General features: G+C 37.8%; 1 protein-coding gene across 15 annotated transcripts in view; it reads left to right on the top strand.

The window, feature by feature from the left end:
* Positions 1–19,720, top strand: part of LDB2 (LIM domain binding 2) — a 218,129-nt gene that overhangs the window by 72,717 nt on the left and 125,692 nt on the right. For all 15 annotated transcript variants that reach the window (XM_064711837.1, XM_064711836.1, XM_064711828.1 and 12 more), the window contains one exon: positions 4,550–4,652. In XM_064711837.1, the coding sequence (XP_064567907.1) occupies positions 4,550–4,652 (103 nt within the window). The remainder of the gene's footprint in view (positions 1–4,549; positions 4,653–19,720) is intronic.

Genomic DNA, 19,720 nt, shown 5'->3' with positions numbered 1-19,720 from the left:
GATTTTTTTTTAACCTGTGAGTTTTGTAATCTGTAATGGCTGTGGAGTCTTTCCAGGTGTATTTAATGGCATAATCTTATCTTGAACTGCATTTTGAAAGCTCGAGTGTAGTTTAATTTGCTGGCAACAGGAGGAGGGGAGGAATGCTGTTCTTTCCTTAGGGAGACAGCAGTTCCTTGTGCAACATTAACTTAAAAGAATATGAGACACATATATGTTGCCAACAGGAATGTAGATGTATAGAGTTCTGAAAATAGTAAGTGTCAATAGGGAAGGGTTGCAGATGCCAGAAGAAAAATGTAAGCTCCCAAGTGCACACTCTCTTTTTATTTTTGCCTTGTCCAATGCCAAGACTGACATTAAAAATTCAGGTTTTCCCTAAAAAGTGATTATTAAAAAAAAGTCTGACTTCAGAACAGATGTGTTTCCTGTGTGTGTTCAGAATTGTATTTATTTGTTTCTGTAACTCTGTTTGAATATGATATTTTCACCTGTTAGACATGTGCAGCCAAAAGCAGTGTGAGGGAGAAACCAAATCCAGGTTCTCGCTGGGCATGAGCTGTGGAGCTGCTGCACAGGGGCAGCTCTGCCCGAGGCTGGTGGGCAGCAGGATCTCTGTACCCACTCCCCTTGGGAACACAGCACTTGTGCTCTGCAGCTCTTTCCCCTCTGCAAAACACTAGTCTAGGAATCTGTAACAGGGCATTAATCCACTTAACCTGCCCTGGCAGCAAACTGAGCCAATTACTGCTTCTTCTATCTGTGTTAGCCACCAAGGACAAGTGTTCACTCTTCTCTATAGCAATCTTTTCTTATAGTTGAGGACTGTTATCGTGTTCCCTGTGAGTTTCTTCTGTTTTATACAAAATACAGCTAGATTCTACTACCTTCTACCTTTCTTCCTTTGAGTCTTTTGGGGTTGGTTGCATGTGTCTTTAAACTCATTGATGCTGTGGTTCTCAGCTAATTCCTTTAAGAGTGGGTGGCCCAGACTTGGCCATAGTACTTCAGAAGTGGAGAAGCTATTCCAGTTGAAGTCTTTCTAGAGATGTGTTTGCTGGAGTGGAAGGGCATGGTATCCAAGACATTTCCTTTATTCCCAAGAGCAATTGATTGCCGACATATTTGCTTTGTGATCTGGACCATTTTGTACAGTACTGTTTAGTCAGTTTTCCTCATTTTGGTTTTGTACTTTTGTCACTTGACTTTATTGAATTTCATCTTCATTTCAGATCATTTTTCCAATCTATCAAAATAATTTTGAATTCCACTTCTGTCCTGCAAGATATCTGCATCCTTTAAAGTGTGATTTCATGTACTGACTTTTTATGTCTGTCCATTCTGCCTTCCAAGTTATTAAAAATAAAGGAATTTGAAGAAAATGCCATAGTCTCAGTTGGCCTCATATTCCAGTTGCAAGATCTATCACAGGCAAGGGGAAAAGCCTCATTTAGCTTGCAGACTCTTAATCATGTAAGTGTGTAAGGTGTAAAGAAGAACCCAGCTTGACTCTCAGATCACACAGTGAACATACGGGACTTTTAGATGGAGGGGGGAAAAGAACATCATTGTACTTAAAATCTGATTACCCTTGCCAAAGAAAATCAGAGTCGGGAAAAAATATTGAAACAGTAGGATTCCATTTACTTGGAGACCCTATTCAGACTTGTGCCATGCTTCAAATTACAAATAATACCAGGGGTGGAGGGGATCAAAGGGAAAAATGACAGTTGTGGAAAAAGTCGTTTTGCTGCTTGGGTACCTGGCCACAGCAGCACGGCATCTTCACTTTGACCCAACTTCCTGGCTATGTCTGCCCTCTTCTCTCCTGTGACCTATTCCTTAGGTTTATTTTAATCCAAAATATTTTTAGAGAATTAATATTTTTTTGGTTATGTTTAGGCCATTATTTCAGTGTTTGAGCATGTGAGTGCACTACGTGAAAGGGAGGTTGCCATGGTAATTTCTCATTATTGTTGAATAGAAAAATAATTACTCTGGCGAAATCCCCCATAACCTGTCAAAGCATAAGTTAAAGATGCCTGAGGGCAGCCTTGCCTTCACCATCCCCTTTTTGCAAAAAAAAAAAAAAAAAAAAAAAAAAAAAAAAAGAAAGAAATAAAAAAGAAAAAAGGGGTTTTTTTAATAACTGGATCCTATTTTGGTTTGGCTGGGGACACCTCATTGGGTTTTGTTCACGTTTGTCTTTGAGAGTAGGTGGGCCCACCTGTGACCAGGGTGGGGCAGAAAATTAATCAGCAGAGCATTTCAAAGGTTGACAGGATTTATATACTCTTTTTTAAGGTTGGGTTTTCTATGTCTGGGGGTAGGGTGTTGCATGTTATATTCTTCTTTCTTCCTCACCTAAAATATGCAAAAGCTTAATATAAAGACTTTGGACTGTGTTCAAACTATGAGAAAGTCTGGATATTTCATCTAACCAGGGAGGGAATCCACATTCTTCTTGCTTTCAAGACTTCTTGGGAGCCCGCATGAGTGCAGATCTGTGTGGGTTTGAGGTGAGGCCCTGCACTTGCCCTGCTCTTCTCTATCTTTCCCACATGCATTCAAGTCCTGGCTATGCCATGCTCTCCTTTTTGTTCCCATGTCATTGGATGTTACAAGAGTAGCTCCAGTGATACCCAACTACTGCATTGACAAGAGCTGCAAATGTGGTGTGTGGCATTGCTGAAATCCTTCTCTCCACTCTTCCTTCCCTATGACAAGTATGTCCAAAAGGTTCAATGGTACTGCAGCCTCTCTTTAGCCAAATGGCAGAGTGGGAGCTCACAGCTACAATTGGACAACACACCCTTGTATGGGCTTGCAATGCAGCCCCCAGGCTGTGCTGAGTGCAGGGCCCTGTGCAGGGGTGTGTTGGACACCTGTGAGTGTTTCATGCTGACCACTGTGTGTTTCATGCTTACCACTGTGTTTCATGCTCACTGTTGTGGCTGCTTGGCTACTTAACCCAGCAGCGTTTGCACATGGGAACACTCATCAGGTTTACACCAGGAAAGAACAACAGCTCTCTGTGACAGCAGATTTCTGAGATGTGGGGACAGCTTTGATACCTCTTTGTGTGACTGAATGGCAGGGCTGTATGATCCTGTCACTGCCAGGCTGGATGAGCCTTGGCAGGGAAAGTGTATTACAGGCTCTGACTCAGACAAGAAGTCTCTCTAGGGTCTCTGGAAGGAACCAGATTGTTAAAACCTGTCCTTACCATTTCTCCATTGGATGCTTGACAAAAAATCAAAGTGAAATTGAGAGGAATATATACCTTGCTTAACATTTTGGAGTGAAATCCAAAAGTAACATCATCAGGAAATACAGCAGAAGAACTAAAATCCCCAGATTGCTCTGCATGTGTACATAATGAATATGATAGGTGCATATTTTCTTTTAAATTGGCATTTCATCTCAGGATCTTTTCCTGTGAAGCAAACATTTGTTTGCTTCATATCTGGCTTAAATCTAAATTGCTCAGGTGTTAAGAGGCGCTCAGACCTCACTGCTCAGTGAACCTGGCCTTGCTCACTGGAAGGGAAGGTGCTGTGAGTGGGATTGAGTGGCTCTGAGGAGTGCAGCACTGACCTCGTGTGCTACAAGTCTTGGGGCCTCAAAGGAGAAGAAGAGACTGAACCAAAAATTTCGAATCCAGCTATTAAATATATCCATAGCTTTCAAATGAAACAGTTGATGGGTTTTGTGTTGCCCAACTTGTGTAAAACCCTTGCAAGCTGGACAACATGCTCAGGTGCTAGACATTGAAGTTTGGGTGCCTGTTGTTGATCATCCCAGTCTGAAAATGCCTGGTTCAATTGATAAAGTCAAGAAATCTCCTGTAATGCAGGGTTAGTATGTGTTTTACATTGTTCACTATTTTAATAATTGCCCTGTCCCAGCTATGTTTATTACTGTGAGTCTAAGTATGCACAAGTCATCTTAACTTCTTTTTTTCACTTTTTGTATCACACTTAAAAGTAAAGATTTCTCACAACAATTACATTTAAGTAACTAGCTGGTATTTAATCAACCTGAAGTACTGTATTTATATTAAATGCATTGGAGTAGAATGGCCATTATATTTCGTTTCTAAATAACTTTCTTGTCATCTTGTGCTGATGATGAGGTTATGTAACATTATAGAATTAAGTATGAAGGGATTTTTCATTACCAGGACCAAGCATTTGAGACTCACTGCCCAGAAAAGGAGGGAAAACTCATAGTTACTTTATTTGCAACCGATGTATAAAACTATATCTAACATTTGGAGGAAAAAATGTTATGGAAAAGAAAGTTTTTACATATTTAGTATGCTGGATAAAATTAAAATTTATTATACAGTAAGTTAAACACTTCAGTTTTTTTCCTAAATTAGAATTTTATCTAGGAAAAATTAGTTTGAAATGTCATATAGACATCTGTACCCCAAAACCATAGGTGAAGAAGCCAAAGTAGGTGTGATCCTGCTGAATTTCTTTTACAACAGATGAACATATTTTCATTTTACCTCCTGTTAAGTGAATGATCTGTTGCTTCCTAGGATAGTGACAACCTCTGGTGGGATGCCTTTGCAACTGAATTTTTTGAAGATGATGCAACTTTAACACTTTCATTTTGTTTGGAAGATGGACCAAAGCGATACAGTAAGAAATGTATATTTTTTGTTCTAATGTTCAGTATGAGTTTTGAAAAACAGTTTATCCATACAAGACAGATGCAACCCTGGCAATGACAAAGTCACTTGTGTATAGTCAATGACTATTAAGGTACGTTAAAGAATTCCATGAATTGGGAATCCATTTTTTATGGAATTCCTCTGAGTTTTATTACATGAAAATAAATTATTTCCTAGTGGAAATAATAGTTGGATTTTTTTTAAATTAATGTGGCTGTTCTTGCACTCTTTGGTAATTTGTCTTCTGCAAAAATTCAAGTGTTGAGTCTTGTGGGCAAAATTGTTCACAGAAAGGGAACTTTATAGCAAATTTCAGTATTATTGCTGGAAGGGCCTCCAAAATTAGAGGGACCAGAAAAACAACAAATTAAAATCTCTATCTTTGCTGATGAAGATAAGTGTTATTCCATCAACAGTGTGGATCTGTGCTGCTTGCCCACATTAAGGACCAGCCTTGGATGCTGTCTGAGCAGCAGTGGAAGTGTAGAATACTCTCAATTGAACACTAAGTGAAAGCTCGAATAAAAGTGAAGCAGTGAATAAATCTAATGGCATTGGAATCCATTGCCTGCACACACTGAGCAGCAAAAAGGGATAAAATTCATTGAACAAATTGTTTGAAGTGAATAATTCACTCAGCTTTAGCACCAAGCAACAGAGAGAAGTAAACATTGAAAAACTGCATTACCAATTGTTTGACTCCATTCAGAGTGACCCCTGTTTCATGGTGACAGATTGTGCTCTCTACTTAATGTTCTGAATCTTTTGAGGTTCTTTTTTTTCATGAGAGTGACTGATTGTCAGCCTATCACTCACATACTTCTAATTCCTATTATCAGTTATCTCAGGTATTTATTTGACAAGTGTTACCTTCCTCTGAAGAAAAAATAACAACCACTTTGAATGCACGTTTCTGGGATTAGTGTTGACAGAATTACAGTTTCTTGCCTTTCAAAGCAAGTGATAACTCTCTAAAGGTCCTCAAATTACAGCCTATAGCAACGTTGGGAACAGCTGATCTGTCCTGATTAGGTTGAGTCAACTTGTCAGATATCAGATTTGCTAGTTGTGTTATCAGTCCAGAAGGCACAGATACATCAGCAAAAAAGCAATTAATGTCCAGTTAGATCAGAGGGAGTTGTGATTCTGGAAAATGGTGCTGCATATGAAAGAATTTGTCAACGTGTAAAATACTCCTGTTGTCACAAATGCTTGATAATGTTTGTATTGTCTGTAACTGGGACATTTTGGCATGAGGTAATACTGGGATTCTTAGCATTGTTGCTGATAAGAATGATTGAAAGATCAATTTACTGTAGTCATGGTTTTAAAAGTGACTAGTACACAGAATTTTTTCCTCTGGTTTTAATTTCTGGCCTCTGAACAAACTGATTGGTTTATTCTCAACATCTGGAATTGAAGCTCTGCACTTAAGGCTCTTTGCTGGTAATTAATATTTCCTTTCCTTTGTCAGTTAATTTTTCCTAACTAGTGAATAGTTAATAGTAAATCAGTAGTTACTGACTACAGTATTAGTAATGCTTTTTTGACATGAGCAGTATTCCAACTCAGGGAAACTCTGAAGAGCATGATCGTGGCTGTTCCAGTTTGAGACTTCCATTGCCTTCTGAGAAGGCTTTGGGAGCAGTCTAGAGGCCTCTGTGCTGTCCAAGTCCCCGCCTGGGGACACCTTTGGCATTGCTTGTGGTGGCTGCAGGGTGGAGGTTGCATGCTCAGAGTAGCTTTCTCTTCCTAGCTGGGAACTTTGTGTCCAAAACCACATCCAGGAGTTGAGAACAGAGAAGTCTGCTCCCCTTACAGCTCTCTGTTTTACTTGCCCAAGCCATGCCCATGCTCTGCTGTTCTCTTATGGGTGCTCTTGGCATTGCCCAAGAACCACAATGGCACCCAGAACTTCTATTCCAAGCTGCTGGAATTGCTGACCAGGGGCTGTGGCTCCTGTTAGGTGAGTACGGCTCGTGGTTGCAGCACCAAACATGAGGGTCTGAAAGGGGTGAAACAAAATTGTCCTCTTCTTCATCTGTGCTGTCTCCAGCAGGACGCCTGCCTCCTTGCCTAGAGAGTGTGCTCTTTAGGGGGGAGAGGGCGTTAAAAACATTGGAACTGGCAGAGAGGAAAGAGAAAAGACAAATTGTTTGTTCTCATTCTTGTAGGCACAGACAGTAATGGAGGGAACCAAGATAAGGCCCAGGAAAGGAGAAAAAGGCATCCTTTGAGAAGTTGTTTATAAAGTTGAAAGTGATGAAAGATGCCAACCTCTTGCCTTTGCTCTAGGATTCAGGTCAAAATTGCCTGTCTTTGTCTTGCTTCAGCCTGTGAGAGCTCTGCTTACATCTCTGACATTGGTTGTAGCCACCACAAATTTTTTTTCCTTTGGGCAATGTTTTCCCTCTTCTGAGAACTAAAATATTCTTTTTTGGAGCAAACAAATTCAAAGAAACCCATTGCATGTGTGCGTGTGTGGAAAGGACAAAAACTTTTTTGCTGTCCAGGGCCTCGTTTTTCTCTGGGTTATGGCAATTCCCAGTCCATTTCCCTCCTTTTCAGGGGCTATTTAGTACTTGTGTTAAGCCATCAGAGACATGAAGATGCACTCTGTTTTGCCCCAGGTTCCTTCTTCAAAGCCCCTCGAGAATGTTGCGGGAGGCTGCTGGGAACTAATCTTGAGTGCAGTTCCCAAATTTCTTTGGGGCTTTTTTCTCTTGGTTCCTGTAGACTTTTCCTTTCTGTGAGTTTGGTATCATAGCCTGTTTCCCAGCTGGCTCTCTCTGCCCTCTGCTCTTACCTGAACATCCAATTCCACAGCCAATGCAAATGTTCAGAGCAGGCCTGTAAATCAGTGTTTGCGTAAATGGTAGAAGATTTTTTTTTTTAAATTACTTTTATTTGCCTCCCTCTTTGGTTTAACTTTAATATACAGTTTTGTCCAAGAAATTATAAGGGTTGTGAACTCACCTTTTCTTTTTGTTGTCTCAGAAAACAAAGTTGATTATTTACTTTCGTGGCCCAAAACTGAAGCTTTCTGAAGAAAACAAAATCTTTTTAGGTGTTTCATTCATGTTACCATGTTTTACAGCACTCCTCTCTATACTGAGAAAAGCAGTTTTCTTCCCTTTGCTGTTCTCAATGTTTCTCTTCAACTGTCAGCTCTGAGATTCTTTCATTTGTAGGGAAAAAAATAGATATGGTAAAATGGGGGTTTTAAGTCACTGGGTTATGTTTACTTTGATTCACGTCTGGCAACACTATGTACTGATACTTGAGCCAGCTCTAAATGTCCCTGTGTCTGCATGGCACAGCATGTAAAGGTACTTACTTATGCCCTGGGAAGAGCAGAGGTTTGTTAGTTCAGTGATCCACCTGTGTTAATTAATTTGATTGCCAGGTTTGTTAGACCTAGACCTAGTTATCTGTGCAGAACAATATTCTGCCTCGGATAGATTTGACTTGAAAGCCCAGCTTAACTTTTTCATGCAGAGATTTTGTGTCAGACCAGAAATAGCTGCTGCGCCCATCTTTGCAGCTCCTTTTGTCTTTCTTCAGTATTTGATTTCTGTACATGCAAGAACTTTACCTTCTGCAATCTTTTCTCCCTGGCACAGTGTTCCAGAAAGAAGATACTATCTTCTTTCAAACAGACACTGAAAATATGTTTTTCTCCTACTTGCTTATACCCCTCAGCTATTCTTTTGGTCTGCTATTATCTATGAACCCTACTTATGTTACTGAATTCTATGTTGAGATTTTCATGAAAATGCTGCAAAAAATAAAGATATATTTTAAGTTAACAAAGGTGTAAATTATGCATTTCTCTTGTCTGGCTCTTCAGGGTAGCATGGCTATCCTGAGACTATGAGAAACCTCACACATTCCAATGCTTAAAAACAAGGAAAGATTCCCAAAAGTAGAGATGCTACCTGTCTTACACTGCACTGAATTACAGTCAACAGAAACTAGGATGTAAACACATGAAGTTCATTCTACAGTGAGAGCAAAAAGAAATTTGCTCTAATATATTATGCCCCGATTTGATTGTTCAAGAAATAAATAGGATTTAAACAAAATCGAAGAAAGAAAATATGCCTAATGAAGCAGAATTTTTGTTTCCTTGTAGTGGATAAAGCATTCATTTCCTGTTAAGAGGCTTCTATCCCTGTAAAAGAGTAAATACTAGACTCTGATCCATTGTTGCCCAGGTTCTTTGTTTCTCAGAGACAAAATATTTCCCGAACAGATAAGAGAAACAAGTTTGATTGACAGCTCTTAGCAGAGTCTCATCAGCTGCTGTGCTGACAGCCTGGTGATGCGCACTGTGCTGATGTGGTGGGGACTGACAGGTGATTGACAGCCCAGGACTGGGGAGACAGGAAAGATGAAGCATGCTCAGTAAGAATAATGTGCAGTGTTTATGCAGCACTGCAGAGAATAGGAGCTAGAAAGTTAACTCTTTCAGGGAAAGTGATTTTCTAATACATAATGAATGCAGTTGCCACTGTACAGAAAATTAGAGCTTCTCTACGTTTCTCTTCTGTTCACTAAATGATTTCTGTCCATGGAGGAACTATAATGCTGTGAGGAAGCAAAAGCATGAGCTATTACATTTGTAGCTGTAAAAAAAATTCATGTGTGGTAGATATGATGGAGTCCTCAGAATGGATTTATTTAAGCTTATAGATGTAGAATATATTGAGAATTTCAGGCACTTTTTATAGGCTTTCATCACCCAATTTTATATGGCATTGCATAATGTTACACAGTAGAAATTTCAAAAGGAACAATTTGATCTCTTTGCTCTCCCTATCCTTAGGAAAATATAGTGATTTCAGTTTTGTTCTTGCTCTGAATCTGTAGCTGATAATTGAATATGTATTTTCTGTTATAATTTCTACTGCAGTTTGTGTTTGGAATGTACAAGGTAACTATACCAGGCTTTGCATTTTATGCCTTTTTTTTTCATTCTCTCTACTTGGCTCATGAACCCAGTTTGATTTTTTTCTTTTCATTTCAAGAAAAAAAAGAGGAAAGGAAAGGAAAGGAAAGGAAAGGAAAGGAAAGGAAAGGAAAGGAAAGGAAAGGAAAGGAAAGGAAAGGAAAGGAAAGGAAAGGAAAGGAAAGGAAAGGAAAGGAAAGGAAAGGAAAGGAAAGGAAAGGAAAGGAAAGGAAAGGAAAGGAAAGGAAAGGAAAGGAAAGGAAAGGAAAGGAAAGGAAAGGAAAGGAAAGGAAAGGAAAGGGGAAAGGAGAGGGGAAAGGAGAAAGGAAGGAGAAAGGAAAGGAGAAAGGAAAGGAAAAAGGAAAGGAAAAAGGAAAGGAAGGTGGGTTGGTTTACTGGGCAATAGTTTCAGAGTGAACTTTGGACAAAGCTGCAAAATCATCAATTTCGAAGTGCTTATCTAAGTTTTTCTGTGTGCCTTTAGAATATATTGCATAAGTGTATTTCAGATTTTACTACAAATTATTCAATTAATACACAGCAAGGAAGCTGCAACAGATTCATTGTGAATTGGCTCCTGTTTTTATAACCAGTGCTATGCAGGTAATTTTAAAGCCCTTTATTGAAAAAAAACTTGCAGGGTTAATGATGAGAAGCTACATCTAGTGGGTATTTCTTATAAGCATATTTTGGGAACAAACAGCAAAGTTCATTACACATTACCCACGTGCATAACTATTTTCAAAAAGATGGTTTGAGGGGCCAGCATGCTACATTATCACCCCAGGTTTCTCTAAAACTCTCATCTAGCTTCTCTCCTATAAGTCTTAGAGAGAAAATTAAATTTGCCCTGAGAAAGAGATTGTTTTATTTCCAGGAACATCTTTATTTTTCCCTTTATTTTTTTTTTTCACAAGAAATCACAGTCATTAAATATCATTTGAGCTCTCAGGTACAACACAGTAAATTGGCCTAGCTTTGTGAGACAGCTTATTCTGTGTGACTCCCTGATATTCACCCTTATATACCACTATTCTAGTTCTGGGTTTTTTCAAAGGTTCTTTGCAATAGTTTTGAATTTAATTTCAGAACATAGGTAAAAATTTCATTAAAATCAGATGTAAAAGGTCCACAATTGCCTGAATCACATTAGCCCCTCCATCCTCCAGCTAATGATTTCTAATTAACAATTACTTTCTAAAATTGATGTTTTAAAGACTTCTCAATCAATTTTACATATGGTCTGTGAAAATTGTATAGTAATAAACTTTAGTAAGAATATAAGTAATGCATTAGAAAGTTGAATGCTTTACAGGTGTCTAAGTGTATTACAGCCATGCACTTATCTTTATCACCCAAACTTTTGTAAGCTCATCAAAGAATAAAATGAGATTTGTTTGACAAGAGCTATTTTGCATAAACCCATGTTGACTGGCATTAATTACATCCCTTTCACTTCAATCTTTGTCAGTTAAATCCTGTATAATTTTTTTCACTATTTTGTCTGGATTGATATCAAGCAAGTGTATTATGTTATGCTGTTCCCTGACTCTATAGTGTCCCTTAAATACCAGCTCAGCAGTAGCGGATTTTTAAAATTCCCTCAGTAGTTCTTTTATTTCTTTAATTAATATTTTATAATACCAGATAGAAATGGGAAAAAAACCCCTTAGAACTGCTAATTTCAAAACCTTTACTTCTCATAGATACTGTTTAAGATCCATCTTAGTTGCCAATGGACTAGAAAGCACTTTTCACTCAAGAGCAACATTCTTTCCAAAAGTAGAACAAAAAAAGCTTCTTATATGTTTGAAAGCTTTTCTGTTCCCAAAATAAAGTTTTGATAAATTTCAAAATCTTATTTTTGCTAGTTTTTATGGGTATGAATTTTTCACTGCCAACTTCAGAATCTCATTCTAGTATTTTATATTTCATAATATGTTTTTACAGAACATTTCCCCCATTTTTATCTTTGTTTTTATTTTTTACAGTCATCATAATTATCAGGATTTTGTCCCTTCTAATTATTGCCTTTGTTTTCCTACTTACTTTTTTTGCCAAAATTGTTTTCTTTTTCACCTTATAGCTTCATCTTTTAGATATCTTAGAAAGTCTCTTTAACAGATTCTTAATTTTCATGCGTAGTTCTGTTCTGTATTTTCTCCCCATCAATGGAGCTGTGGTGAATCCAGTATTCTGAAGCACCAGCTGTATCTCTCCTACTGACTGGGATTGCCTTTTCTTTCTCTGTACTGAATGCATGTTTTGGATATCATTTGTACAGAAACATGTGATCTGACTGGAGAGTGTATAGGGCAAAGCAAAAGTCTTGAAATAAACTTACTAAGAGAAATTGAAGAATTTGTGTCAATCCGTCTGCAGAAGACATGGAAAAAAGGAAGAGGAAATTGGGACATAATAACAGGACATAGCAAGAAAAGGCATGTGGTCTGTTTCCATAGCCATGATGAGCAGAAGAGATGCAGGCCTTAAATTGCATTAAATATATATATATATATATATATGAAAAAAAAACTAAAAAGAGGGGTTCACTCTTACAAGTGAAAAAAAAGGGAGTGCTTGGAGAGATTCCCTGGGTGGGGGGGGGCTGTCTGACCTTCACCTCTGTTTCCCTGAAGTCACCAATCCCAGAGCTGGTGCCAGTTTTAGCCCCCTGGTCAGTTCAGCCTCAGCCATCATGACAAGTTCTGGAACAACTTACTCATCTTGATGCTAAACTTTTTGTGATTAAAAACACCTTACTATTTCTAATTTTAAGCAGGAGAAATAATGTTTTCTAATACTGCTGGCTAAGCAATACTTTGCACATGCATCTCCCACCAATTTCCTTCGAAAGAGCATTTTTCTTTTTCTCCATATTCTTGACAGGTGTTAAAGGAATAGTTCCTGCTAGTTCCTGATTTGCAATTAGCAGGTATGAATTAGACTTTTGCCTCTGCCAGCTGCAGTCTTGTTAGCTAGCTTAGTGTTCCTGCACCTCAGAGTTATCAATACCTCCAAAATGCAGAAGAAGGCTTCACTGCAAAGTGCCAACCACGTGCAACATGTGCGGGTGCTGCCTGTGTGCACACACACAACATCAGTTAGGTGGAAAAGTTTATAATGAAAACTGTTTCATCAGCCTCTTTCTCAGCTATCCTAATAAATCATGTAAGATTTCAGATATCTTGCAAAGGGAGAGCTCAGATTTCTTCTGCTTGTTACTAAGCATGTTGTACAAATCAACATGGGAGACCCTATGTCTGTGAAGTGGTACGTGGAAAAGGGCTGCTCATGTAATGGGGGCTACTAACTCCAAATGTGCATACTGTGCAATTATATGGAGCCTCTAATTGCAGTTTCTGAAACTCCAGTCAATCAGATTGGTTCTGCTGTTGTATAAACAATTTAAGTGATAAGCCCTCTTTGGGAGAAATCTTAATATCACAGGACATGATACATTAGAGGTATCTTGGGTCCATTCAGAAGGAGAAAGAGTAAAGGCAAAATTAACATGAGAGAATCACAGTGATTTATGGGCTTTTCCCCTGCTAAATACAAATAATGCCTTTGTTGTGGTTGGCTTTTGTTTACCCAATTGGTCCAAATTATGTAGCATTCAGTTCTTTCTGCAGGAGGTGATGGTAATAAAATGATGGAATCTCATGCCAAATAATAGAAATATAGCTTTTTACATCAAAATATTAACTAATTTTACACTATTTTAAAATTCATGTTAAATAATTTCTTAACTGTTTTGTGTGCCTTGTGTAATGGAAATTGTGAGGAATTGTTCAGTACTTTTTCTGTTTTGCTGAATAACTGTGTTTGGCTTCAAATGTTGTCAGTACATTAAATTAATTTTCTTTTATTGAGACAGAAAAGTTTTGCTGTACTAGAGGTATTTTAGATTTCTTTTTCCATGAAGTTGAAAATATCCAGTGGTTAGTGCTTCAACTTTTAATGTTATCAAGTGATTTTTAAAATGCTGAGTTAATATATGCTATGTTCTTTCAGAAAAATGCCCTAATATAGTTACAGGGTTCCTGTAAGAAACAAGACTGAATGAGAATATGCATGTTTCCCTTTGTAGTTGAGAATTTTTTTCCTGCATTTTTCATTCTTTTCCTTTTGTTTTGTTACATTCATGTTCTTTATTTTTCAGAAGTGAAACACCTCACTTTATGAATTACCTAAGCAACACCATTAAAAATACAGAAGTTTTGTGGCAGAGGATATTTTCATATTGTTGTCTCATTTCTAAAACAGAAAGGCATTTAATTAGTATAGTAGTTTTATCCACAATTGGTATAAAATATAACACTTCTGAGCACATGCATTGCCTGAAGGTATATTTATATAAAAATTTATTTATATATAACTAAATTTCCTTTTATAGAGCATAGGAATAACTAAACTATGGGCCAGATTTTTTCCTCCCTTTTTGAATCTTCAGGTATAGGTGGTCCAGCACAAAATTCCTAATTATTCTGGGAAGTTATGCATATTGGGATGACTTTATAATTATTTATAAATTCTGTATTGTGCATTTACTCTTACCAGTGCAGTTAGTGGTGTTGAATACTTCATGGCTTTAGCACGCTGTCAGGACAGGACTTGTAGGTGCAGATGACCTTTTGTAAGTTCAGATAATAAAATATTTGCTCCTCTACCTTCAAATTTAATCTTGCAGACCTGTATGCATGCCCAAATAGAACATAGTCAAATACACAAACACACATCCTAGTATAGTGTAGGTTCTATTACACAAAATGTGCATGCTTGTGTTTAATGTACCAATAAAATTTTATTAAGACTTTTACATTGTATTTCTATGATGCAGTAGAGCTGTTCCACATGATGTACCTTATTTTTAGGCACTAGGTATTTACTGTAGTGCAATATTTTAAATGGCTTAGGAGAACACAACATGCAACATCACCAAAAATTATAGAATCTTTATAGAAATACATTTAAACTGGGTCAGCTGCAGCTCCATGATTAGTAGAAATAGACCCAAAAGCTGATTCTGGACACTGAGATACTATTCCCAATTCCATATTGAAAGTTTCCTTGAATTAATGCAGTCATGATTTTTTTTTTTAAGTCTGCTGTGTATGGGAAGGCTCAGATATTATACAGTGACTATCATTCTTTATCATATTGAATTCTGTACTCCAAATTATATTACCTTTAAAATGTTGCTGACATTTTGCTGTTCCACTCTTCTGATCCATATAGGTTTTATACCATAATATTTTAAGTTCATTCTGGTGCATATAGCAGTGTAAGCAGTACCTTGCATTTCTTGTTTCTTCTCCCCTTATTCTCACAGAAAGTGGTCTCTGTGAAATATTTGCTTGGGATTTTTCAAGACAAATGAACTCAATACATAGATACTATTAAAAGTTTACATCAGAGAGGACAGTTTATAGGTATATGTATAGGATTTGGAACAGAATGATTAAGATTTATAATTTTCCTCCGTTTTTGTAGAGTTTGAACTACTTTTCTACTGAACTGCTGGGAATATCCTGGCCCCTGAAGGACACTGGTGTCCAGCCCTGCCTGTGCAGGAAAAAGTGCTATTGCAGGTCCATTGCTCCAGATATGCTCTTCTTTGAAGGATCTTGTTTCAGGTCATTGAAAGTGTTGGTGTCTTGGTTTTATATTGTATGAGAAAGCCAAGAGAAGGATTGCAAGCAAGCTCTGTGTGGCTGAGGAGATGCTGCCACAGCACATGGCATTGCCCTTGTGGTGACACTGTGTAGGGCTGTTCCCTTGCTGCCACCCAGCCAAGACATATGAATCAACAGTCAGTGGTTGAGAAAATTTTGTTGCTGAAGGGCACTATCACATTCAAAGTCTGGGCTTGTCTCTTCCATAGCTCTGCTCCAGAACAAACTGCACATGTAAGTGTTCCTTCAGCAAAAAAAGGCTTGTGCCTTGACTCCAGGGTCAAGAAAGTGCTATTCCTTCCTTATCAGTGTTACCTTTTGCACACCATTCAGCTTCAAACATCTGCTTTTTATCTGTGACTTGGGCTAATCTTAGCTTCCCTTTTTGAATATAGTACAGGAACATGTGCAGAGAAGCACCAGTGCACAGGAATGGCTACTTCTGAGTCAAATCCATTGATGCATTTCACCACTACCTGAAAGTAGATGTTGACCATTTTGTTGTATCTCTTGAAAATCCATTTCTCCCAACTCCATTGGACTGTGATAAAGGTTTATATATACAATTTTATCTAGTCCAGAAATATTAGAACATTATGTAATTCAGTTTTATTTTTGTCTTTAATGTCTGAACTTGAATTAATACAGCATTACTTTTCATCCTGATATCAATCTTGTTCCTTTCATTCAGATCCAAATTCCTTTGTAGTACATGATTTAATTCACTAAAATAAGGTAAAATGAAACCCTGGTCCAGGGAACATTCAACTAACATATTTTTTGTGTCACATGTGATAGCAGCAGTCTGCTGTATAAATGGTTGTGTTTCCTTCCCCTCTTTTAGTTGCTGACAGACTTTAAAACTTTTTTCCCTCTCAAGAATTGATATTACCTCTATTTGTTCTTCCCCCAAACCCTACCTCCATCTTCAGCATTAAGGAAAATCAATTCATTCATTATTAAATTATATTAGAGAGATTAAAAAATATACTTCTCTTTTATAAATGCAAGTCCCTATTTTTTAAGCAATTTTGAACTCAAACTAGTTTGGTATTCTCTAACTGTGGATCTGTGCTTTCTTTTATGGCAAATTAGCTTTGATTTGACAGCTATTTTTGTTTCAAGATTGTAGGCACACCAGCTTTACTGAGGCTTGGCTCTTAGGGACAGTTGCACATGCATGGCTGGCTGTGCATCAAATTCTGTAAACCAAAGGGATGCTCCAGGTCATGGTCTTTAAAAAAAAAAAAAAAAAAAGAAAAAGAAAAAAGAAAAAAATTCCAGGCAAAGAGATTTTGAACCACAACATGGACTTGCAGCAAGAAAAGATATATCAAGCTGGAAAACAAAGGAATGTCTTTCCTTTCCAGACTTTCTGTTCAGTATTCTTCTTTTCTACATTATGCATGCACAATTAATGGAATTAGTTAATAGTTTTAAAATGCAAATGAAACAGAGGGTATCTTATACTGAGAAGGGTTAGATTTAGCTTAGTGAAACATGCACAGCCTGTAGTATGAATTTGTGTACAACTTGGAAGTTGTATTATGGTAGGGAGAAGGTTCTTGACTAAAGAGAAAGAAAAAGTCTGGACAATACATTCCAGCCACCTTCAGAAAGGTAGAGTTTGTACTGTTAGTACTCTCAAGGCCAGCTTGTTGATTGAATTTATAATCTGTTGTGCTGGCAGCTGGATGCTACACTGACATCAGCAGGCAGTGCAGGGCAGTCAGAGCTGCAGTATTGAGGGCTTGGACTTACACACAGCTCATGTTTGGCAGAGGTTGATTTCAGACTAGGTCCAGCCCAGTCTAGTGAACTATCTGCCTGTTGGCTGGCATGCATTAAGTGATTCCTGGAGTCCATCTGACTAATTTCTTATGAAGACTTTAGAGTCTGTGAGCTTGGAGACCTCTCCACATCATGGACTAAAGCAAGGGGATTCAGCCACTGACTTCAGAAAAGTGTTCCCTAACTGAGCAAAAACGTGAGCGTGAATTAGGTATGGAGCGGGAATGCCTTTGTGATAATGCCTTCATTAGGCACCCTGCCAGATGCCATCTGTGCCATCCTGGGATAAAAAGTTTATTTAATTTTATTTTTGATATCATTTATACCACAGACCTAATAACCCTCTGCTGTTCTCCATTATTTCTATGAAAAGCATCCAAGTCCTGGAGGAATCTCTTCTATATACTCATTACCAGTCATGTTCCTGTGACAATGCTCTTCTCTGGTCTGATGACAATTCCTCTTCCTAAAACACCTGGTTCTTTTGTTTTTTTTTTTTTTTTTTTTTTTTTTTTTTTTCTATAGAGCTGTGGAAAAGGTAGACTGTTCAGCACACAATCTCCCACCCTTTTTGCTTATTTTAGTCTTTGTGAGGTCTGCAGTCTTGCTCTACAGCTGTGTCTCAGCCCCTCCAGTGTTTGGCAGCAGCTTGTTTTGCTGCTTGGATCTCCTTCCCCCATGTGGGGTTTGAGGAATCAGCCCCATCTGACAGCCCAAGAGTGCTGTGTAGGAACCACATCCCATGGATAAGGTCATCATGCATGCGCTTGGCAAACTTTGAAAGCCAGTCTTAAATCCCAAAATGCTTTCTTCTAAAGCTTCCTTCCCCCCATCAGTTCTCTTTAATAATAACAAAGACAAAAGACCTATTTAGGATCTGATGATGTGATTCTGCAGTAGAGGGCTCAGATACAATAAATATAACTTTGGCTGCTCCTAGCAATGACTTTCAACAGAATGTAACCAATATGTCAGTAGATTTATTGTGAACTGCATGATTTCAAATAAGTATTAATATACCTTGATATGTCTGTGGATTGTAGGAAGGTGCACACATATACATTTACATTGCAGTAAATTTGTATAGTATCAAATTCATTTGTGCAAATATATGTGATCATGTAATTACACCCTGCCTTATTGTGATACAGATGCACAGGGAAGCAGGATTAAGATTGTGCTGTCAGCTTCAATTTGAATAACCCCTGGCATCTGAGAACACTGCAGTGGAACATTAGCTTTTGGTGTGGCTTTTGCTGCAGCTGCTGGAATTAGGATCAATGCCTGCTTCTCTTTGGCAAGTTCTGCTATCCAGAGCACAGGTGTGGTTACCTGGTCATTCTGATCAGTGCACTGCTCATCAGCAGCACACAAAAGAAGTAATAGAAATGAGGGTAACGTCCATGGGGAGCATTGGCTGGGACAGAAAAGTCAGTGTAGCTTCTCGGCAGAAGCAGTCACTGAGAGCTGTGGCACAGTCTACAGAGCAGAGCTTTCCATGCACTGGGCCACCACAAGTGCATCTTGTTACAAGAAAGTAATGAAGTGGCCTGCTAGAGTTAGCAAGGACAAGCACTCATCCTTACCCAACTTCTAGATGCCCTACTAGAAAGGAGAAGAATGCCATTATTTTATTTTTGCTTGATTGTATAGAGTATTATGAGATAGTCAATCAAGTCTGTTTAAGTTGAATGATTGTTTAAAGACATCTTAGTATCTACTGAAAGAGCTAGTTAAGAGCAGAGACAGCAAACAAAATATATTGTTTATAGGGAGCATGTTAAAACCATTTTTAAGCAATGCTTTAATGAGATAATATTGGCACATGAGAATTTTCTGGTTTGCATGTCTTGCCAATTGAGTATTCCCCTTCTGTCACTTCTGTTTTAAAGTAAGGTTTATTGGAATTGCACAGCATATATATAATTTGTCTTTATGAAACTGATACATTTACTCACCAGACCATGACACATTTCTCTAGACCTGTTGATAGGATCTAAACTGTACTTCTTCTGTGTGCTTTCAATTTGAAAGCAAAAATCAGCAGGATTGAAAGGGACAACCATGAGTCATTTACCATGAAATTTGGAACAGTTTTAATATGAGAGGAAAAGAGCTGGAAGCCTGCATCAGACAGCTGTGTTACAATAGCACAATACAGTGTTTCAAATGCACATTACTATATGATTTTCATTCTCACTGAAAAAAAAAAATTTGGAAGATTTTCAACTGCGTACATCTTAGTTTTCTCCTTCGTTATACCATCATAGTTATACTATTTTTGTCACTGTTAATTTATGAAATGATGTTTGATATGTCTAGCTAGTTTAGTTATTAAGGAAGGAAGCAACAATAAAAAGCATCCTACTCTACTAATTATATTCAAGTCAACAGTGTTTGGAAAAAAACCTCCAGCTTTTGATATATACTCTTGTGCCTTACCTATGTAATGATGAAGCAAAAGGACGTAGAGCAAAATTTTCAGAGGTCACTAATTCTTACAGTCATTTTTACAAGTGTTCATGTAAACCTCTTATTAATATAACCATGCTTGCCATTATATATAGCGATCTGATGAAAAGAAAAACCATTATTAAAAATATTGGTTTATATGTT

This window comes from Zonotrichia leucophrys, chromosome 4, assembly GCF_028769735.1.
Source record: "Zonotrichia leucophrys gambelii isolate GWCS_2022_RI chromosome 4, RI_Zleu_2.0, whole genome shotgun sequence".
In the NCBI taxonomy this organism is placed as follows: domain Eukaryota; kingdom Metazoa; phylum Chordata; class Aves; order Passeriformes; family Passerellidae; genus Zonotrichia; species Zonotrichia leucophrys.
The sequence above is the reverse complement of the archived record's forward strand: the minus strand, read 5'-3'. Positions and strand labels throughout refer to the sequence as shown.